The 22,891-nt window shown below is 39.5% G+C and overlaps 1 protein-coding gene across 4 annotated transcripts in view; it reads left to right on the top strand.

Annotated features, from left to right (window-relative positions):
- The window catches only part of SPOP (speckle type BTB/POZ protein), a 67,656-nt gene that overhangs the window by 38,666 nt on the left and 6,099 nt on the right, over positions 1–22,891 (top strand). For all 4 annotated transcript variants that reach the window (XM_027094310.1, XM_027094312.1, XM_027094311.1 and 1 more), the window contains 7 exons: positions 8,213–8,355; positions 8,972–9,093; positions 10,997–11,148; positions 11,274–11,401; positions 18,217–18,394; positions 21,235–21,290; positions 21,792–21,914. In XM_027094310.1, the coding sequence (XP_026950111.1) occupies positions 8,278–8,355; positions 8,972–9,093; positions 10,997–11,148; positions 11,274–11,401; positions 18,217–18,394; positions 21,235–21,290; positions 21,792–21,914 (837 nt within the window). In that variant the 5' untranslated portion in view covers positions 8,213–8,277. The remainder of the gene's footprint in view (positions 1–8,212; positions 8,356–8,971; positions 9,094–10,996; positions 11,149–11,273; positions 11,402–18,216; positions 18,395–21,234; positions 21,291–21,791; positions 21,915–22,891) is intronic.

Raw genomic sequence — 22,891 nt, forward strand, 5'->3', positions numbered from 1 at the left:
TCATCTTTCCTAGGTTTGCTCTTTGTGGCCCCAGAGATTTTTGCCCAAGCCATTCAGTGGAATCAACACATTATTATAATTTGTGAAAAGAGAGGAGTTGCTGATTGCCTCTGCCTATCTAATTTCATTTCTAAAGGTGTTTTCCTTTGGAACTGAGATCCACTTTGAAGTGAAATAGCCCCTTTATAGTCAGGTTTGTTTGCTGATCTGGATTCATGTCATTCTATTTCAGACATCTCCCAGATGATGCATTTTGAAGGTGATGTGTGGAGAAGCTTAATCCTATGAACCCTATCTGCCTTTTTTTTTTTTTTTTAAAGCAGTTGGAGGAGGGTTTTTTTTTGTTTCCCTAGCAGGGGGTTAGTAACTAACAACAGCAGCACATCACCTGATGGAAAGAACCCAGACCTTGTGAAACCTGTGCCTGTTGCAGCCATCATGGTTTATGCTGCAGGACCCTCCATCCAAGTGGAGACAGGAATTTTTTCCTTCTATGTTGTTATGTAGATGTAGTCATTTGTGCCTAAATTAAAAAGCAAAACAAAAACTCAGTGAGTCTTTTTAAGGTCTAAGGAGATGCAATCCTACAAGTCTGTTGAATGGCACCTACCTCTTTCCAGGACAGACCTCTGCATTTGGAGCAGAGCGTGCTGTCCCTGGACGTATTTTTGGGGTAGGGAATCATGCTAATATGTCCACATCAACAACTCTTACATAATGGATAGTTTTTAGGGGGAGGGAATGATTCCCTAGCCCTTAACTTAAATTGGCAATAAATTTTTCTGCTCTTTGATTTTTTTTTTTTTCCTAACTGGAAAAGTTGCATCCATATTGAGAATTATTCCATATTTTAACCTTTGAGCTGGTTGCTGAGGTCTCTTTGGGGACAAGGACACTTTGTAGTTATTTATAACCTATAGAGAAGGGCAGTAAGGCTGTGAACAGCCAGCACGTGATGAGGTTTGGGAGCCAGTGGGAGCAGTCTGTTGTTTACTCCTCTGCTTTCCACGACTTGAAATTCTTTCATGTATCTTCTTGTTCCTCTTCATTTTGACTTTGGATGGACTTTACTAGCTGGGGTATTTCTATAAAACTCTTATCTTGTAACACTTAGATTGAGGAGAAGAAGGAAAAATAGCCTTTTTATGTACAAAAGCATGTCTAATCCTCACAGTCATTTCAGAGTCTATGCTTGCCTAAGAGATCTGTAAACTGGGAAAACCTTAAAGGTACTGACATGCATATGTAATACTATACTTGTTTCTGAGTTTTCCTTGTATACAGTAGTTTCTTCTAAGTTTCCCTTATACACAACAGTTGCAAGAACAGTTGAACTCTTAGTTAAATATTTGGCTATGGTAGAAAATAAGTTCTGCATCTTAGCCTGGTATAGAAAAAACTTAATGTGTCTATACATGTCTTAAAGGTATGTCTCCCTGTCTCTCTTTATATCTGTACACATGTGTACACGTGTATATATTTAATGTTAATTATTGTTTCTCTACATGTCAGTTTTAAGGGAATCAAACCCTGTGTCAGATATGAAAATTATAGATCAAATCTAAATAAATGCTAAGAATCTGCCTCATTTTTATCAGTATACTGGAATTTTACTGTATAGAATTTAACTTGAAATAACTGAGAGGTCCTCTGTTTCTGACAGCTGCTGTAATGGTTCTTTCAGGATCGACTTATCCTGGAAGATGTGCTTAGATTACTATTGTCTTATGGGTTCAAGAACTTCCCATTTAGCCCTGCACACTTCTCTTTCTCCCAACTTTTCTTGGATTTTTTTTTTTAATCAAAGAAGAATGTAGTTTGGGAATGTATTAAATTAGTTCTTCAAAATAGGAGATCAACTGATAGTTTTCTTTTTAAAATATTTTCTTGTTTTAAGAGTATGCTTGGATTCCTATAGCTGTTACTCATTCAGCAACTCCCAAACTTTAATCTTTTAACTAGAGCTCATTAAGGAAAAATATGATCCCAAAAGACAGTAGTCTAGTTAGTCAACAGCAATTTCATTGAACAAATATTTATTGAGTGCCTATTATGATACCATTTTAGGCACAGGGGGATGCTGTTCTCTCATTGTGCTTAACTTCTAGTGGGAGAGACCGTAGACAAGTGAAAATATAAAAACAAGGTAATTTCAGATACTGGTATTAAAAAAGAAATTTGAATAGGGTAATGTGATGAAAGAGGCTAGAAGTGGGGACTGCTTCAGATCTGGTGGTCAGGGATGACCTCTCTGAGGATATTACATTTGATAGGACACCTAAATGACAAGAAGGAGCCAGCTGTGAAAAGATCTGAGGGAAGAAAGAGCTTTCCAGGCTGAGGAAAGAGGCTGATGTGTTTGCCAAGTAGAATTAAAGGCCTGAGTGACTAAAGCATGGTGATTGAGAAGGGTAAGTGTTAGATGAGGTCAGGGAGGTACACTGAAGCTTTGGCAGTCATGACAAAAGGTAGATTTTATTTGGATAGGAGTGGAAGTCACTGAAGAATTCCTGTCTTGTTTCTCATAAGGGTCTGACTTATAAGCCGTCTCATAACCAAGAAGAATTCATTGTGAAGTCTGCTAATTCCTTTTAAAATATTTTTATTCATTATTTGAAAAGGTAATATATTCACATGGTTCAAAATTCAATAAGTACAAATGGGAACAGTGGAAATTCTCCTTCCCACCCAAGTACCCAGTTTCCTTCCTTGGAAGTAACCAGTGTCTCTAGAGTCTTGTGTAGCTTTACAGACAGAGATATCTTACACACACACATACATACATACATACATACATACGTAAATATTTCTGCCTCTTTAGGTAGAAAGAACTTCCCCATTCCTTTTTTAAATAGCTTTATTATTACATTGTCTGTATCATAATTTATTTAATCAATCCCTTATTGATGGATTTTCAGGTTATTTCCATGTTTTTGTGATTACACATAGTGCCACATTGAAAAACCTTTTATATTTATCATATTAAATATATTAGTAGGATAAATTTCTAGACATGGAATTGTTGGATCAAAGGGTATATGCATTTCTTATTCATTCTGATATGCATTTCCCTTCATGAAGTTTATAACAATTTATACTCTAATCAGAAATGTTCTCCTTATCCTGGGCAAGTGTTATCAAACATTTTAATTTTTGCCAATTCACTGGGTGAATTAATGTGTGGTTTAATTTGCATTTATGTTTTCACATATTTAAGAACCATTGATACTTACACGTCTGTAAACCATTGGCTGTTCTTTACGCATTTTTCTGTTAGGCTATTGACTTTTTTCTTCTTGATCTTTAGATTCACTCAATTCTAACTCCCTCTGTTAAAGAATTTTTAAAAAATACAATGTTACATGTCAGTTATATCTCAATTTTAAAAAAGCAGTCATCTTTAACTTGTAAATTTTAGGAAACATGAACCTGACATGAGACATGAGACACGATAAACCCTAGTCTTTCCTTTGCTGATTGAAGTCTCTCTTGATTGCCCTTGGTTTCATTTTAAGAAGTGTCTCTAAATTAAAATAAACAGAAAAGAAAAAGAAAAAAGTGCATTTAGTGTTTTGTTAGAGTAGATTGATCTGCAAAAAGTTTACCCATAACAAATATTCAGAAGTCATTCAAACCTTGCAAGAGAGGAAGTCAGTATGACCTGTAATAATCTGTCCTTGGGGTAATGAGAAAGAAGTTATTACCTCCTGGGCTGTATATGATTGAGGACACTGTAACAGAAGAAATACAGACATTCCTTTGAGGTCCCAAAAGTTTCTCAAAAATGAATATACCCAAATCTTTCTATAGTTTTGGGGGTTTTTTTTGTTTTTTGTTTTTTGTTTTTTTGGTCAAGTCTTTTTGGCATCTTCTGTTTTGGAAAATGCAAACGTCTCTCAAGTTTAAAATAGTTACAACGTTGGGATTTTTCCTTACTTGGAAACTGTACCAGGCTTTAAACCAAGAGAAAAAATAGTTACAGGCTTTAAAAAGTCCCTAACAAACCATTCTTTGGCAAGAAACCATGTTCCCAGCCATCTAGTTTGTGCATGTTTGTGTATTATATTAAACAACATGAAATTGTCAGGATTTAATAGAGTGAACAGGAAAATAAATGGTGGTGTATAACAGATATGTTCAGCCTCTGAGTTGTCAGCATACTGGGAAGTTTGCTAAGCCTGGGAAAATAAATTTCTCATTAGAGAACTTGGGCAGTCTTGTTTTAACTTGTTTGAAGCCAGGAACAGTATATTTTGGTGCTAGTTGTCTCCTACAAAGGTTCTCAAACCATGACCCTCAAATAGACCTCCTGTTTCCTAAAATTGTTTTTCTGCTGGGCATCTGCGGCAGTTGGCATGAAGTGCTGAAGAGTTCACGTACAGGGAGGCTACTTTGCTTATGAACACTTTGCCCATGGTGCCTGCTGTGAGTGAAATTAATTAGATTTGTGCTGTCCTAGTCGATTTCCCTCCCAGCAGATTGTGTGGTTAGACCTCCTCAGAGTCTAAAGCCGATTCTCCAGTTCTACTGACTGCTGGGTTGGACACTTTTAAAAATTGGAAGAAAGCTTGGTGATATTTTAAAAGAAACCAAAGACTTCTCTACAGAATAAATGAGAAGCAAAAAAGATAGGTAAAAATGGCCAAGACCAAGGTGGTATTTTTTTCCTGGTTGTGATAGTGAACCATGGTTCAGTAGCAACAGTTAAGCCATTAAAATAAACTGGTTTTTAAACTTGTCTTTTTCTTAGGCTTAGAGAATTCTTAACTTGTTAATTGTTAGATAAATTTGAAGTATTTTTTTAAACTTCAAAAATAAACTCAAATTAGTATTTTATGATCTATCAATATAGAGCTGAGCCTGCACCTCACACCTACAGAGCCAAGTTTTATGCTCTTAACTAACATGTAAAATTCACATCTTCATTCCAACCCGCTCAAAAGATAGTTTTAATTGGGAATTTTGAAAATTCATTCTGGCTCCTACTGGCAGTAATGGTAACTGGGATTTGTAAAACTGCCTAAGGTGCATTTACTCACTACTAGATAAGTAAACAGTTTTGTGAGAATATGTTTTCCATCAAATGCAAGTCTACCTTGATCACAGGTCTCTTTTCTTGATATTATCATGAATCCTGAATTGCACAAACCAGGGAGGCCCAAATTCCATTGCAGTGCTTAGTTTAAGTGAAATAGCACATCATGTATATAAGACTTAATTTCATGTGTGATTACATGGGATGTTTTAACTATAAACACATGTAGGGTAGTGTTAAAACCAATGGGGACTCTGGTAATACTGATGGTATTACTCTGTGAGGGTGCAACTATATCTTATTACTCCTCCTCCATGTTTATTAAGTGGCCAGTGAATGTGAGTTGAGTGATTTTTTTTTTTTTGATACTCATTTATACCTCTTTCTACGAAGGATTTGAGGCAGTTTCCAGAAATACTTAATATATCAAACAGTAAAATAAATCAGTTCAGGGAATTATAGCAAAGTGAATAACAATGTTAAGAAAATAATAAAGCTATTTGGACTTCCCTGGTGCAGTGGTTAAGAATCTGCCTGCCAATGCAGGGGACACGGGTTCGATCCCTGGTCCGGGAAGATCCCACATGCCTCAGAGCAACTTAGCCCATGTGCCACAACTGCTGAGCCTGTGCTCTAGAGCCCGCAAGCCACAGCTACTGAAGCCTGCATGCCGCAACTACTGAAGCCCACCCAACTAGAGCCCGTGCTCTGCAACAAGAGAAGCCACCGCAGTGAGAAGCCCGTGTGCAGCAGCGAAGAGTAGCCCCCGCTCGCCACAACTGGAGAAAGCCCGCACACAGCAACAGAGACCCAATGCAGCCAAAAAAGAATAAAATAAAATAATAATAAAGCTATAGTAGAGGGATCATATGAGCCTATATAGAGTATAGCATGTAGAATGAGCATATGAGCCTGTAGTTTCAAGAGATGGGTCAGATTTGTCTCAGGGCTTCCTAGTAGCCAAGCAAAGAGAGCAGCATTATCAGATATAGATTCATATTGTCTGTCCATAGCTGAAAACAGACCAGGTGTTCAGGAACGAAATTTCTCCCTTGTATATTGTAAACCAGACAATGTATGATATGATGGAGTAAGTACATCCTTACACTATTCCCACAATTAATAAAATATATTTTATTGTATTTAAGTTTTTTTTTTTGATATGGATCATTTTAAAAGTCTTTATTGAATTTGTTACAGTATTGTTTCTGTTTTATGTTTTGATTTTTTGGCCGAGAGACATGTGGTTGGTATCTTAGCTCCCTGACCAGAGGTCAAACCCACACCCTCTGCATTGGAAGGTGAAATCTTAACCACTGGACCACCAGGGAAGTCCCAATAAAATATATTTTAAAGATAAAGCAGAACAGTACAAAGGGTAGTATATACTAAAATAGCTCTCATCCCAGACTAAAAGACATTTGTCATATTTGCCTCAGGTCATCCTAATTTTTAAACAAACATGAGAGATCAACTTGAAATGTCTTACATTCTTTTCCCAGCTTCATTCTTCATCCTTGCTCTCCCATCAGGAATCTGATGCATAGCTTGTCAATGATTTTCTTCACTTCTACTGTATGCATATATCTGTAAATAATATGTAAATCTTAAATTTGCATAAATAGTGTACTGCACATGACATTCCAAAACTTGCTTTTTTTCATTAGTGTCATGTTAGATCTCACTCATCTCCATGGTGCTGTAGATGTAGTTCATTACTTTTAAATCCTGAAGTAGTTTTTCATTGTATGGAAATAACCCAATTTAGTTATCTGTTTCCCACCTAATGGATTTTTAGTTTGTTTGTCTACAGACAAACTGCCACATTGAACGACCTTGTCCATGTCTTCTTGTGCCCGTGTGCAGTTTTTCTAGGACGGTGGTTCTCAAAGTATTCCAGGGCATATCAGGGTCACCTGGGAACTTGTTAGAAATGGAAATTCTTGGGCCCAACCTCTGAATCAAAAACTCTGGGGGGCAGGGCCCAGCAATCTGTTTAGCAAGTGATCCTGATGCACCTGAAGTTTGAGAACCACTACTTTAGCACATATATAGTTAAAAGTAGAACTACTAAGTCTTAATGTATAAGTAGGCTAAACATTACTAGATATGGCAAATTCCTACCCCAAATATACTTAATACTTTACAGTCTCACCAGCAGTGTATGAGAGTTCCTATAGCTCCATACTGTGGAACAGAGGAACAGAGAAAGCAAGAAGAATCTGGAAAATCAGATACCAGTGAAGTGTAAGTGGAGAGAGATCTCTAATGATACAGAGAAAGGAAAACATCTAAGAAAGGGATAAATGTTGCCCTTACAGAGAGCAGCTAGCAATGGGTTGATAAATAGAAGACTATTCATTTTTTAAAAATTTATTTTTGGCCGTTTTGGGTCTTCGTTGCTGCACATGGGCTCTCTCTAGTTGTGGTGAGCGGGGGCTACTCTTCGTTGCTGCACGTGGGCTTCTCACTGTGGTGGCTTCTCTTGTTGCAGAGCACGGGCTCTAGGTGCGTGGGCTTCAGTAGTTGTGGCGTGCGGGCTTCAGTAGTTGTGGCTTGCGAGCTCTAGAGCGCAGGCTCAGTAGTTGTGGTGCATGGGCTTAGTTGCTCTGAGGCATGTGGGATCTTCCCGGACCAGGGCTTGAACCCGTGTGCCCTGCATTGGCAGGTGGATTCTTAACCACCGCGCCACAAGGGAAGCCCAGAAGACTATTTATTCTTAATAATAAGTTTGCACTGAAGTGTAGGAGAAGATGAGACAGTATTTGGAAAGGTAACAAAGTAATTTTCCTTTAGGAGTGAAGTATTTGTACCCTCAAGGGAAGGAGCCCACGTACAGTGGTAAAGCTGTATGTGGTGTTCACCATGCTGTCTCCTCTTTAGGTAGCCTTTTCATGGATGTACTTTAAGTACCCGTTGAGTAAACTCATTTGGTAAGATAATATTAAATAGTATTGTGCAGAAGACTAAAATAGGGTGATATCATTGTGATGAGACTGCTTTAGGTTAGGTGATCTTCTCTGAGGTTAACATTGAATGCTAAGAAGCCATTTGAATGATAAGGGTAGAGAATTCCAGGCAGGAGACAAAGTTTCCAGTCTCTGGAAGGTCAAATGGAAATAGTAGGATAGTATACCATTAATCTAATAAAATTCTCTTGCTTCTTGCATCATCCAGGGTGAAGAGGAACAGAAGTCTTTGTCCCCTGACTTTGGAAATCTTGTTTAACCTTCAAACTGGCGATGTCAAGGGTTCCAAGTCCTCCACCTCCGGCAGAAATGTCGAGTGGCCCAGTAGCTGAGAGCTGGTGTTACACACAGGTAGGTGCTTCTTGGGAGGATTTTGGGGGACGAAAGGAATCAGATTTCTTTTCTACGTTGGCTTTCCTGCTTTCTCTGGGTCATACCTGCGAAATAGTTAGATAAAGTACTTGTCAGCTTGGTTTTCCATGGGGAATCTGAATGCCCTAGGCATTCACGGGAGCTTGAAAGGGGAATCTTTGAAACTGGATCTGCTGCCTACATCCACCTTGATGGAAGTGTATTCCTCTGTTGGGCAGTTCAGGGGGAAACCAGGTTTGAGGTTGCAACCCCAGGCAGTGGTGTCAACATCTAAGTCACCCAGCAGCTGCTCTGAGCAGAGGCTCATTTTAGGTGTGGCTTAATCACCTGCCTTCCCAACCTTGTCCATGTTTTTCTCACTTTCCGTCTAGTGTTTCTCAGAAGCTGAGAAACGTTATGAAAGCAGTTGGTCACCGTGAGATTTCTTAAAATGTAGATGAGAGACAGAAAAGGCTGAGCCTCCATGGCTGGCCAAACAGTGCTGTCTTCCTGTGGGATTATGCAGAGGGAGGGAGGGGGAAAATTATCTGATCTCCAGCCTGTTTTTCAGGTTGCCCACTTCCTATTTAATTGCTTCCTGGTTTTCTATCAACAGATCAAAGTAGTGAAATTCTCCTACATGTGGACCATCAATAACTTTAGCTTTTGCCGGGAGGAAATGGGTGAAGTCATTAAAAGTTCAACCTTTTCATCAGGAGCCAATGATAAACTGAAATGGTGAGGAAGACTACATTTAGCTATAAAAATTTTTCCATAAGTTGCCTGTTTGCTTGACTTCACAGGATACTGACTAGAGTGGAAGATCCTTGATGGCAGGGACTTTGTTTTGTTCTTAATGTATTCCCTGGTGTCTGATACATAACAGATGCTCACTGTATATTTGTTGAATTAATTCGATGAGTATATCAGGGGATCAGCAAACTCAAATGGCTGTCGGGTAATGTACATGTGTAAAGAGAGCCAGTGTTGTAAATAACGTCCATACGTGGTGTGAGTGTTGACCACTTGGCAAACTAGTGAATGTCCTTCTAAAAGAAGTGGTGGCTACTCAGCTCCAGCTGACTAGAGGCATGTGTGAATAAGGGCTGACCAGCCCTATTTTCTGATTTTTCAAGAAAAGCAGGAGATCTAGATTTTAATGTAATATCTCTTGACTTTTAGATTGCCTGTTTTTAAACAATAAAGGAGATTTATTTACTTATGTACCTGGAATGCCCATGGTGTAGGATGTCTTTGAAGGTAGTTTGATCCAGCAGCCAGCCCAATGGTTAGATTAAGGACCCCATCGCTCTCTGCTCTGCCCTGCTCTCCACACTGTTTGACATTTCAAGCTTAGCTTCCCTTGTGGTTGAAGGGTGACTGGCGGTAGCAATGAGCATCACCCGCTACCATGCCACAAGTGCTTTGAACTTGCTCTGAACTGTGTGGCCAAGAATGCACTGATTGGTTTAGATCTAGGTTCCCTCAGTTGATCCCTGTGGCAAGGGGAATAGGATCTGGAAGTGGGGGTCAGTCCTATCCAAACCATGTGTTTTCTTTAGGAGGGGCAGGCAGTTATGGATACAACCATATGCTCTCTACAAAGACCAGAACACATATCTGTGAACCACCATTTTTGACCTCTGATATCCCACTGAAAAGTTTAAACAACTCTCCTTTCGTTTAGTCCTTTTTGGCCATGTACATAAGCAGTGTACTACTAGGTGCTGAGAGAAGGCTTATTCTTAGGCATTGTATTTAAATCCACATCTTTAGCACAATTGTGTAGTGATCTATGTGGCATATGCACTTCCTGGAGAAGCACTGAATTGGGCCACCTGTTTGAGAGAGGTGCTATAACACTGGCAAGGCCTAAGGATACATATGGCCTGTGTATTATATGTGGTAGAAGCCGTGTTTGAACCACATGCAGTTCAGCTAATGACATTTACAACTTAACTGAGTTGAACCTATTCTGTCTGAATTTTGTTTTGATCCATTGGTAACATATTGGCATCTCTAACTCTGTTTAGAAGTCTGGCTTAGAACTCTACCCTGTGTAATGGGAGTTTACTTTTGTCTGTGCTTCCTGCATGCTGCCTCCTTTATTTTAATCTTAGAATATTATTGCCAGATTGATAAAATATCTATAAAAGATTATTTACTACTAACATACTCCTCTAGAATTCTTTTTCTCTCCCAAGGTGATATTGAAAGGCTCACTGACTTTTTTTTCCTGGTTTCACTGCAATCCCAGCAAAATGAGGGGCTGCTTTTCCTGAGATTGAGGATTAGAATAGATTGAGCCTAGGCTGAATTTTAAAATATTTTAGGGGAATAAAGACTGATTTGGGAGATTATGAGGAAAGAGGAAGAGATGCAGGGGATGTGTTGTCAGATCCTAGGATGCCCCTTTATTGTTTACTTTTTAAAAGGTGCCTCAGGTTGCTCTAGAAAAGTGATTTCCAAGTAGTCATTCGCTGAATCAGAATCTCCTCTATGGGGCCTGGGGTTTTTTTTGTTTGTCTGTTTTGTTTTTTTAACATCTCCCCCTCGATTTGAATGTTCTAGTTCCCTCCTGTCCTTTCATGAGCCTACAAACATAGATGCTTTCGACATTTTTTTTTTCTGTTTTGGGTAGGTGTTTGCGGGTAAACCCAAAAGGGCTAGATGAAGAGAGCAAAGATTACCTGTCACTTTACCTGTTACTGGTCAGCTGTCCAAAGAGTGAAGTTCGAGCAAAATTCAAATTCTCCATCCTGAATGCCAAGGGAGAAGAAACCAAAGCTATGGGTAAATGTTACCTTTGTTCGACTCTTTATTTTCACATATGGCAACTTTATACATTGACAAATTGTGGGTTTGATACGGTTTTTTGAGTAATCCTAAATATAACTTTTTTTTTTTTTTCACTCCAGAGAGTCAACGGGCATATAGGTTTGTGCAAGGCAAAGACTGGGGATTCAAAAAATTCATCCGTAGAGATTTTCTCTTGGATGAGGCCAATGGGCTTCTCCCTGACGACAAGCTTACCCTCTTCTGTGAGGTGAGTCCTTTTACCCCGCTGTGAGAGTAGCAATTCGCAGACCTGATGGGTATCAGTAGACATAATTGTATTGGATCAAGGATGGTGAGTGAGAAAAATCCCCATGTGGAGTGGTGCTGCACAAATGCGATTTGTGTGACTGACTGAAAAGCTGTGCCGTGATTTCAAGGTTGTTGGGCATCTCAGCTTTCCACCTGTTACTTTCTTAAAAACAAAGGTTGTGCACTATCTTGGTATGTGTGATTTTTTAGCTGCTTGCGTCAGAATTCTGGCTTTTTCCTTGTGGATTTTTTCAGAAAGCATTTGGAAGGACTGTTAACTTTAAGCTGAGGAGAATGACCAGCAACTAGATATGTAAACGTATTTGTTCCTTGAGCTTTCTGGCTCCTCCTTGAGTATGAAGTCCACGTGTGTTTGATAGAGCACTTTCCTTTTCTGCTTTTCGAACTAAATGACTCTTACCGGTTGTTGAGTGTCTCCAGTTTGTCTTGCTGGTGATTGTGAAATAGGAAGGTGAGAACCATTTTTTCTAGAGTGAAGGTTAAAAAGGTTAAAGCTCTCTAACTCATAGTTAGCTAAGAGAGTTATCTGTAGTCAGTTAGGAGAGTCCTTCTCTCCCCAACGACCTAAAGAGGCTTTTTCAGGTTTATAGGAGAAGCCTTGAAGTAAAATTCCCAAACTGAGAGTGAGTTGAAAAATGGTTTCTTTAATGAGTATATACAAATTGGTCATTTCATGCTGTTAATCCATATATAAATACTCATAAGCTCACAGTGTAAGAAATGATTAAAACCTCCAGTCAGCTGGGATGTTGGCATTCCCTGTACATCGTATGGTCAAGGAGCTGCTTCCTGAGCAACACCACTTTATGAAAATGACCACTGTGCCTTCATGGGGAAGGTGCAGGCAAGTTCCCCAACTAGCAGTGTGCTCTGTCAAATAATAGGCATATCACCGCCTGCACAGTAGGAAACGTGTCTCTTAGGAACCTTGCCCCTTTGTAGACGAGGCCTGGCCAGCAGTAGCCAGCTTCTTTTCCAAGTCACTGCTCATTGAATATTTCCACGGAATAGTTGCTGATGATTAGGAAATTTGGGAGCTATAGTTTATTAAAATATCACACTGAATACATAAAGTATAGTTTGCATAATAACTACCTTTTCTCCTTTTTAATTGCTAAGTAAAAGAAGGAAATACTAGAGTGATGGCGTCTGTAAAAATACATAAAATTTTGCAGTTGTTTTTTGTCTGATGGACTTGGAATTTGAATTCTACATAAATCCAAGTAGTTATAGATCATACTCAGTTGCCCAAGTGGAGAAATGAGAACAATTAGGTGGTTTTATGTGATGTTGGATGTTACATAAACAAACCATCAATTTAATATTCACCCACCTTAGAGATCCTATATTTCAGAAAAAAATTAAAAGAGTGGAAAACTCTAATTTCTGTTGGAAATGAAAGCCAATTTTTGAACTGCTCTCTGAAGGAAGAGAAATCGCCTCTAAATAATGCATCTGGTGCTTTAGGCAACACCAAAACCTTTACTGTAGCATTTTCAAGTCCCCAGTGGGTCCAGCCTTTTCTTACGTGCTTCCCCTCTATACCATCACCAGCTCCATTCCATCTGCTCCAGCCCTTGTATTGACATTCTTGATTCGGAAACCAGTTGGCCTGCCCTCACTTGGCAATCTCTCATCCTGTAGTTAAGTCCGAGGTGCACTCTCTCTTTGCTTCCCCATATGAAATTCTCTTAGGAGAAATCCTGTGGTTAAGTTTAGAAATGCCTTACTGACTTAGAAGGGAAGTGAGATGACACTTTGGAAATGAGGAGATGTTGAACAGGGAAACGTCTGTTGGGTTCTGCTGATGCCATCGGTTTCTTACCATCGGACCAGGTGTGCCATCTGTTCCTCTCACACTTCTCTGTTGGCCACAGGTGCTGAGTGTTGCTTCTTGTTCTTGGGCTTGTGCCTAGTGAGACTCGTTTCTGTTCCAAGGCTCTCTGTGGACTTAGTAGCATTCAGCATTGCAAGACAGTTGCGTGGGGGGTGTGTTTTGAATGTGTGGGTTTTAAAAATGTCTGCAGCTCATCTAAGTTCTTAGTGCATTTCAGAGTTGGATCGTCCTTTGGTGCAAATTCTATCCTTCTGACCTGTGCTACCTCTATCAATAGAATATTTATAAACAAATTTATTTTGTTCATATTTATTTATTATTGGTTTAGTTAGTATTTTGTTATAATTTAGAGGCCTTTATGAAGTTGATGTCCACATACAAATTTAGGTTATGAGTACTCCACTGTTCCATTCCTTACTCGGTCTTTGGCCCAGGCACTTCTGTCTTGTCCTGATGTAAGTAATAAGTACAGTTGTTTTGTGGATATTTTTGGTCTGTTCCCAGAGGCCACAAGAGGGAATCCGAAGGTGAAAGACTGAGAATCACACATTTGTGTGTTTGGGTTGTATTTCAGTGGTAAAACCATTAATGAAACTCTGAAAAATGCCGACTGAGTAGTCTTGTTTGTAATGTGCTGCACTGGGTTCACTTTTGATTCTCGGTGATCTTTCTGTCTGACTATTAGGAAGTATGGCAGTTCTTCCAAGTTGATGTTGCTTAGTTAACGCATTCCCTGAATTGTCTCTTATCACAATCCTTTGAGCTAGGTTCGTTCTTTTCTCTTCATTTCATGTTACTGGGGAGAGAAGCAGTGCCTAAGGAGGTCAGGTAAGTTTACTAACATTGTGCAGCAAATTAGTGTCAGGGCTATGTCAGCTCTCCATTTTCCATCTCTAGTCTGCTGTGCTACACTAAGTGAAACTGAATGCCATTTACCCAAGGAAACATGGGCTCTACCAAGTTTTCTTTTGGTAATGAAAGAGAGAATCGTGAAAGCTTTATTTACACTTTTAATTTTCTCTGTAACAATTTGGACCACAGAAAATCTACTTGAAATGTTTCAGCTTCTATTGATCTTCTTTCCACTTATTTATATTGAAAACAAGTAGCTGTTAGCAATAAATATACATGTATTCCACCGTCAGTGTATATGCCTCTGACAGGTAGAAGATTCCAGTGCCTCTTTGTAATGTTGCAATTAAAGTTGAAATATTAAATACCATATGAAATATGAAATACCAAATATGAAATATCTCAGTACTAGTTAACTCTTCTTTTTTTTTTTTTTTGCGGTACACGGGCCTCTCACTGTTGTGGCCTCTCCCGTTGTGGAGCACAGGCTCCGGATGCACAGGCTCAGCAGCCATGGCTCACGGGCCTAGCCGCTCCGCGGCATGTGGGATCCTCCCGGACCGGGGCACGAACCCGTGTTCCCTGCATCGGCAGGCGGACTTTCAACCACTGCGCCACCAGGGAAGCCCCTAGTTAACTCTTAAAACATCTCTTTCCGTATCAAACACAGAATATCCATTCAAAGCCTGGGAATATGTATTTTTGCCAAATTTTAAATATGTGGTTCTACTAATTTTTTTTTTTTAATTTTTCTTTTTATCATTTTTAAATATATTATTTGGATATATTAGTTGAACTTATGAAAATGCTAATAATATTTGATCTTGACCTACAAAACTGGTGATTAAATATGTATTATCATTATAGGTTATAAAACATGATAATGTAGTAAACCTACCACCCAACCCAGCAACATCACCAATAACTGAGAACTATATATGCTTCTCCCCTGTCCCTTAGACCTGTTGTCTCCCTACTCAGATGATGATAATAAATAGCGCTTTTGAATTGTTTATCATTCCCTTGTTCATTATTTGCATGCCTGAACAATATATTGTTTAGGTTCGCTTGTTTTTGAGCTTTATGAAAATAGTGTCAGGATGTATGTAGTCATCTAGGACTTGCTGTTTTCATATTATGTTTCTAAAATTTATTTATATTGTGAATGTAACTATAATTCTTGATTTTTAGTGCTGTACAGTAGTTTGTTGTGTATTCACATGACAGTTGATTGTTTATTCATTCTCTTGCTGATGGACATTTATTTATTTATTTTTAATATTTAGTTGGCTGCTTTGGGTCTTAGTTGCGGTGCATGGGCTTCTCTAGTTGTGGTGCGTGGGCTTCTCTAGTTGTGGCGCACGGGCTCAGTAGTTGCAGCACATAGGCTCTCTAGTTTAGCGTGTGGGCTCCAGAGTGTGCAGGATCAGTAGTTGCGGCGCGTGGGCTTAGTCGCCCTGTGGCATGCAGGATCTTAGCTGCCTGACCAGGGATCGAACCCACGTCCCTTGCATTGGAAGGCGGATTCTTAACCACCGGACCGCCAGGGAAGTCCCCTGATGGACATTTAGTTTGTTGCTAGTCTTTTGATTAGAAATAGTGCTGCTGCTATAAACAATCTATATGCTGTCTGTTTATTTTTTCTTGATTGTTTTAACTATACAGAAATTAAAAATATATTTCTAGTGGTTTTACCTTGACATTCTATGTTTAGACAAAGTAAACAAGAAATGGCACAATCTTTTATGAAATTTTATGTCTTTTATGAAATTTTCTTTTTTTAAGAAAAGGAATTGACTTTAAAAGTGAGGCCCTTTTACAACTTGAAATTTAGAGGGTTATAGAGCCTTCCTGAGATATTTTCATGCAGTCATTTCTAAGACATAAATGTCACAGTCACGTCATCTTCACAGCTGCAATTTTGAATGAGTCTCCGTAGTCAACTTTATAGGCATTAAAAAAAAATCTTTAGTTTTTCTCAAAATGGTATCATTTTAGCATCATCATTTGCAGAGGAAAACAATCCCTTTCTAAGTTAAATTTTGGGCTCTGAAGACTCATTTGTGTATGCCATTTAAAATTTATTTTTAATTAAGCGTATTTAATGTTGGTAAGAGGTGCCAGACATTCAGAGCTCTGGAGACTCCAGGCATCCATATATCTGCAGAACAAGTCTGGCTCAGACAGTAAAGGTACATTCTCCTTCCTGCTGTGTTCCTGTCTGTGTCTGAAGAGAGGAATTGCCCCAGTGAGAGGAGTCACAGTCTTTGGGCCGCACTCATTACCAAGTGCACGTGCAACCAGCACAGAGTCCACTGGTCACCACAGTTTGCAAATCAGCTTGGCTCTTGCCAGTTCATTTTACCCAGTCTAGTAGATTGCCATCAAGTGTTAATGACTTTGGGCTCCTGTCAGCCTGGTTTAATTCAAGCTTAGGAACCCAGTGCCAAAAGCGTTCTCCATTCCCTTCATTGGCCATCCCAAGCGATTCCTGCCTTTCCCTATGAGGAAGTTGGATTTAATTGGTCTTTTCCTTGGTGCTTTGTTTGTTTGTTTTTAAATCAGCAGTATTTTGAAGCTAAAACTGGAAGTAGGCTACTTCTACTTTCGGTGTTAATATTATATCAAAGAAGTAAGGGTGTTAATATGAGAAAGTTGCTGAACCAAATTAGAGATCTTACATGGGACGATCTCTGTGGGGTGGTTTGTGTTGGGTCCTGGGCTATTAAAATAATGTTATACTCTGGCTCTGATAAATGTGCTACTGCTGCTAAGCACATTCATAGTTCATTAGCTTGGTTGCTTCATTGCTCAAGACCGTAACAGCCAGCTTTAAACAAATGAATAAACTTCATGACCTGATAGTAAATATCTCACTCCTACGCAGAAGGGACTACAGGTCACTTGGATGGGGCATTAACTTTGCCTCTGGGTTTATGACTGCATTTAAGGAAGGGATGACTTGCCTCTTGAAGGTTAAAAGAAATTTGGGTCATTTAGGATGCTCCTCAGCTGTCTTTCTCATCTAACTCATAGGAATAGCAAGAGTGGGGAGCTGATTCTCAGGGTTTGTGAATTCTGCTTTCATTTGAACATTTCTAACCTAATGTGATACAGGAGAGGACGCATAGCCAGGGTTGTCAGGCGGAAGACTGATCTGTTCCGTCTCATCTTCAGTTTGGTCATTTACATTTATTTTATGATGTTATATGGTTTATAAATCCTTGTATTTTGTATCCTGACAAACTTACGTGAGCTTCATTGATCCATCTAGAAGTTACCAGGGTTTTTCTCTAGACTGAACAGTTAATTCAACTGGTTAAACCATGCTGCTGCTGAAGCCAAGCGGCAAGTTGGATTCCTCTATAAACCCGTTGTCGTCATTCTGTTCCACGGCTGTAAGTGCATGCCCAGCTGGAGCCAGTCATCTTGTATGTCGTTGTCACCAATGACCGAGTGAGGGTATAAATGGTGTGGGATACCCACCCAGTTATCACTACGCAAGATCTTGCAGGCCCAGTCCTGTTCATTAAACTAACATTTGTGAGGAAATGCCCTATGGAAGCTGCATTTTATTTTTATGTTCCAGACCCAACTGAAAAAAGTGAAGTGCTTTTAGGCTTACTAGAGTCTTTTCTCTGGAGAGTTTAGTTTAAATGGTAGTTTCTATAGAGTTCTTTATATTTAACCTTTTGCTTAAGGCAGAATAAGGTAAATACTTGAGGTTTAACATTTGTTTTTGTCAGTTTTTTCCCTCTGGGGGTTTTGCCCAGGTCTTCAGGGCAGGGAAGGAGGAGCTTGTTAGAAGTTTGGAAGAGAAGGAGATCTGTGGGGCTCTCTCCTTATTGTCCTGAGATGGTGTAGAATAAGTATGATCATGATAGTTTGGAAATTACTTGATCCAGAGGTTAAAGACTTCATTTGTGAAGGTGGTTTCAAGAGAATATGCCTAACGTCAGTTTCTAAATGTACCATAACAACAAGGTAAAAGTCATCTCTCCTCCTGCTGGGAAGAAAATTCCTGGTAACAAAAGCTTTGGACTGTGTTTTCTTATCTTTCACAGGTGAGTGTGGTGCAAGATTCTGTCAACATTTCTGGCCAGAACACCATGAATATGGTGAAGGTTCCTGAGTGCCGGTTGGCGGATGAGTTAGGAGGACTGTGGGAGAATTCCCGGTTCACAGACTGTTGTTTGTGTGTTGCTGGCCAGGAATTCCAGGCTCACAAAGCTATCTTAGCAGGTTGGTATTTATTCATGGGGAGCTTTAGTTGTGGTTAAACAAGGAAAAACAGTAGGCTGCATAATCACCTTTTGAATAACTTCAACTTTTTGAACTAGTCCAAAAAAACTGCAGCTAAATATATTTTTATATTGTGGTGACATTCGTTGTCAAAACCAAAAAGGCTACTCTCCATAAAAATGCTACTTCTTTTTTTCTCTCTGTAGTGGACTTAGGCCATCATTTGCAAGGAATGGATGATGATGTGTATTGGATGCCTTTGCACCTGGAGGCTAGATGTCAAAACACTGGTTAAGAGCAGGTATCAGCCCCTAGACAGGGACTTAGGATGTAATGGAGAGGATTCTGGACTCAGGACTAAACCACCACGTAGCCAAATCCCCAGCCCTGGAGGTCTTAGCCCTCTCTTCCATACAAGCTTACTAGAAGAATGAGAATGTTGCCAGTGACGTGGAAGATCAGGTCTTGTTCTAGTAATAGGCCCTTGGTCTTTAAGACCAGAAAGACTGACACACAGCAGGAACTGTTAAGGCAGACTGATGGCCTTACCTCACAGGAAGCATAGCTTTCAGCCACAAAGTTATATTCAGTCCAAGAGATGTAAGAGGAAATCACATGAACCTTCAGGTAACAGATTTCTTACCAAGACCATCAGCCCTGTCATTCTGAAGTACACACCTGGCAAAACCTCTGTCTGGCTCAGTCTAACCGTCTTCCTGATCCCTCTCTCAACTAGGTGTTACTGAGACTTGCTAAAGGAAGTCATTAACTCTTGTGTGCGTGCCTCTGTGCTCAGCTAGGCCCTCGGCACTGCCGAGACCTCTTTCTACAGATGCGTAGTCAGCTCCTTTTCTTTTTCTCAACAATAGACACTTCACACCTTTACCACTCTCCTTTAATCTCCAGCTCCTGAAAGATGACCTTGCTACTTCTTCCAAGAGAGAATCAAGGCCCTTCTCCCTGGGCTCTTGCCTCTCCCTTGCATTTTCTCTGCATTCTCAGTGGAGGAGGTGTTCTTCGTGTCCAAAGCAGACTACTTTCTACCGTTGTTCTGTCTCATGCTGCCTTCTCAGAAGCCTTACTCTGCCAACTAGACCCTTGTTCTCCGGTATCGTTGCCATCTCTTTCTCCTGTTGCCTGTTCACGCTCAGCCTGTAAACACGCTCAAGCTTCTCCCTCTAGTTAATTCTCTCTTTATTTCCCAGAGCTAAGTTTCTTGAGTTAACATATTCATTCTCTCTATTCTTTCCTCCCACTTACCCTCAGTTTGCCTCCATGCCACAAAAGCGGTTTTCCAAAGTTACATGACCTGCTAGTTCCTAAGTTTGAGGGACTCTAGTTTATATATTATTTGACTCCTTTCTTCTGGTTTCTCTGGCTGGCTTTCTGGCGCCTTCTAATGTGTGGCCTCCCTCTTCTTCACCCATCCCTTTAAACGCTGTTATTCCCTAAGGGTCTGCCTTAGTTCTCTTTTCACTCTACTTTAGTCTCCCTAGATTATTTTATTTATTCTCATAACATCAGCTTCTCTCTATCCACTGATCCCTCTAGGCATATTGCTGCCTTGGACCCTTCCCTCTTTATTAAAAGCACCAGCCCTTTAGTCTTCAGCTTCTGTAATGTATTTATATAGTACCTTATAGTCTATAGCCTTGCAGAGATAAGAACAATGAGAACTGATATTCTTTTGGAATAGATTAAAATACTGAGGTTCAGAGGGTTACGTGATTTGCCCAAGATTATGTGGTTAGAAAATGGCCAATCTAAAATTAGTCCTTTCTGACATAAATTAGGTCAAAGTTCCAGGTGCCTGTTAGCTGAAACTCCTTCTATGTATTCCATCTGTCCCTCCTCTCTTCGATAGAGGTTGGTAGTCTCAACTTTCACCAAAACCCCTGATTTATTGGACATGATAAAATTTGAATTCTTAGCCATTTTATTACTTTCATGGTTGAAATTAAGTTTAGTTATTTTTCATGGTGTTCATTAGACTAGAATGGGCATGGCTTAGAACACTGTTTCTGAACCTTTTTTTCATTATTCCCACCCCTAAGGAAAAAATTAAGACATTAAGGAATAAGATTTTGTCTAGTTGGGTTAAGATCTGAAGGGCCACAAATGATTGTGATACCTAAGATTGTTTTCACCTCTTTGGGGCGTTACCATCTCTGTTGATCATGCATGGCTTGGAGGAACAGACAGCCTGCCATAAATAAGCCTGCACTTCACCTAGCTAAGGGATGCCATTGAGCCCTGTTCTTGACCTCCTTGCTGTGTGGTCCCTGGAAGCGGAGGAAGTGTAGGTATCATTGTTCCAGGCAAAAATGCAGGTATTAGGACACCCTGCTTAGACCATGAAGGAGCTTCCATTTGAACCCCAAGATCTACTCAGAGGATATCATTGTCATCTAACATAGGTAATTTGAGTAATCTCCTTGAAATATGAATGGTTGGAATGAAGCCAATAAATTATTTTGAAAGAAGTGATTTCTTATTTTCCCTACGTATTATATAATAATTATTCACTTATTGTATAATATAAAAAGAAAGTAATTTTATAATTCTGGCATAATTTGATATAAAAGACCATTTCTGTAGTAGTGGGACAGGAAAGAAAATGATCTCTTCTTCTGGAGTTCCCTGGTAGTCCAGTGGTTAGGACTCGGTGCTTTCACTGCCATTGGCCCAGGTTCAATCCCTGGTCGGGGAACTAAGATCCCACAAGCCACATGGTGTGGCCAGAAAAGAAAAAAAGAAAATGATCTCTTCTTCATAACAGAAGAACCAAGAGATTTTGGTGTGATAACCATATCTGTTTCTGTTTTCCTTTCACTTTGTAGCTCGTTCTCCAGTTTTTAGTGCCATGTTTGAACATGAAATGGAGGAAAGCAAAAAGGTATGTAACAGGATAGAGATACCTCTTTTTAGCTAGGTGGCTAGAATCAGATCATTTCCCAGTTTGGCAGCAGATTTATTTTCCTGGGTTTTTTTGTCTTATTATGTTATTCAAATGGAGTAGAGTTCCCCGAACAGACAATTTCTGAGAGCAGAGAGAGGTAGTCTGGAAGCATTCTAGGTAAAGCAGAAACACTATTCCAGGCAGGTCATCCAAATAGTCTTTCTTGGGTGAGGGTATTAGACACGTGTTTCTACTGAGGAAAAGAAAGGTGAAAAATCAAAGGTATAGTTGTCTTGCTATTGTATTTGAGAAAACAAAGGTGGTACATATGATGGGAGAAAAGGCTATTACAATCAAATAGGGCAAAGAGAACTTTCCCATTCGTGTTAGATTTAAAATGGTATGAGCTCCTCTCTTCATCAGAGCTTAAAATCATGAAAATTGTCTAGGGATTCTGTTCCGTTGGAATGTTTCTCATTTTTAGTTTCTTTGGCATAGAATCGGGTTGAAATCAATGATGTGGAGCCTGAAGTTTTTAAGGAAATGATGTGCTTCATTTACACGGGGAAGGCTCCGAACCTCGATAAAATGGCTGACGATTTGCTGGCAGCTGCTGACAAGGTGAGATGAGAACAGGACAATAACAACAAGACTAGGAGTCTTGGTGACCTCTTGAGTTTCATGACTGGGCTTTTATGTTGCTTTGTGGGCAGGATGAACATATTTCTTAGTTACGTTTTTTTTTTTAATATTTATTTATTTATTTGGTTACACCAGTCTTAGTTGCAGTAGGCGGGCTCCTTAGTTGCAGCGCGTGGGCTTCTTAGTTGCGGCAGGCAGGCTCCTTAGTTGCAGCATGCGAGCTCTTAGTTGCGGCATGCGAACTCATAGTTGCGGCACGCATGTGGGATCTAGTTCCCTGACCGGGGATTGAACCCAGGCCCCCTGCATTGGGAGCGCAAAGTCTTATCCACTGGGCCACCAGGGAAGTCCCACATATATCTTAGTTTGGCCAGAACAGTCTTGGTTTACACTCGTGTTCCAACACAGTTACTGATAGCGCCCTTTTTATTTTCAAAAGTATCCTGCTTTGAAAGGCAAATTATATGGTCATCCTAATTATGGAGAAGAAGGATGAGTTGATGTTTACCTCTCTTCTCTTGCCGATCTCAAATTTAACCACAGTGATTTTAAAGATTCAGATAATACTAACATTTGGATTTATAATTTGGCTTTGTAATTTACAAAAATATTCTTGAGTTCATTAACTTTTATTTAAACTTTGTCAGTAAGAGAATAACTTTTACCTAGTATCCTGCTTATTAGCATTTTCAGCTTTTATCTTAGAAGTTATTGAAATATACCATATTCAGAATTGAAAGATGACGAATAGATCTTTGGGAAAAAAGAGAGACTACTACAATAAATGTATGCTTTGATTGTAAGACACGTTTTAATTTGAGAAATGTTAAAGTGTGAAAATAAAAATATAGATCTTAGCCTTAAGGAAATATGGTTATTACCTAAAACAACAGGCTGGTGATTCCCAAAATAGGGTTGAGGGGAAGAGGTTAATGAAACACCAAGTCAAACTGGGT

This window comes from Aethalodelphis obliquidens, unplaced genomic scaffold, assembly GCF_003676395.1.
Source record: "Aethalodelphis obliquidens isolate GAN/ISIS:26980383/991018 unplaced genomic scaffold, ASM367639v1 scaffold89, whole genome shotgun sequence".
NCBI classification, from domain to species: Eukaryota; Metazoa; Chordata; class Mammalia; order Artiodactyla; family Delphinidae; genus Aethalodelphis; species Aethalodelphis obliquidens.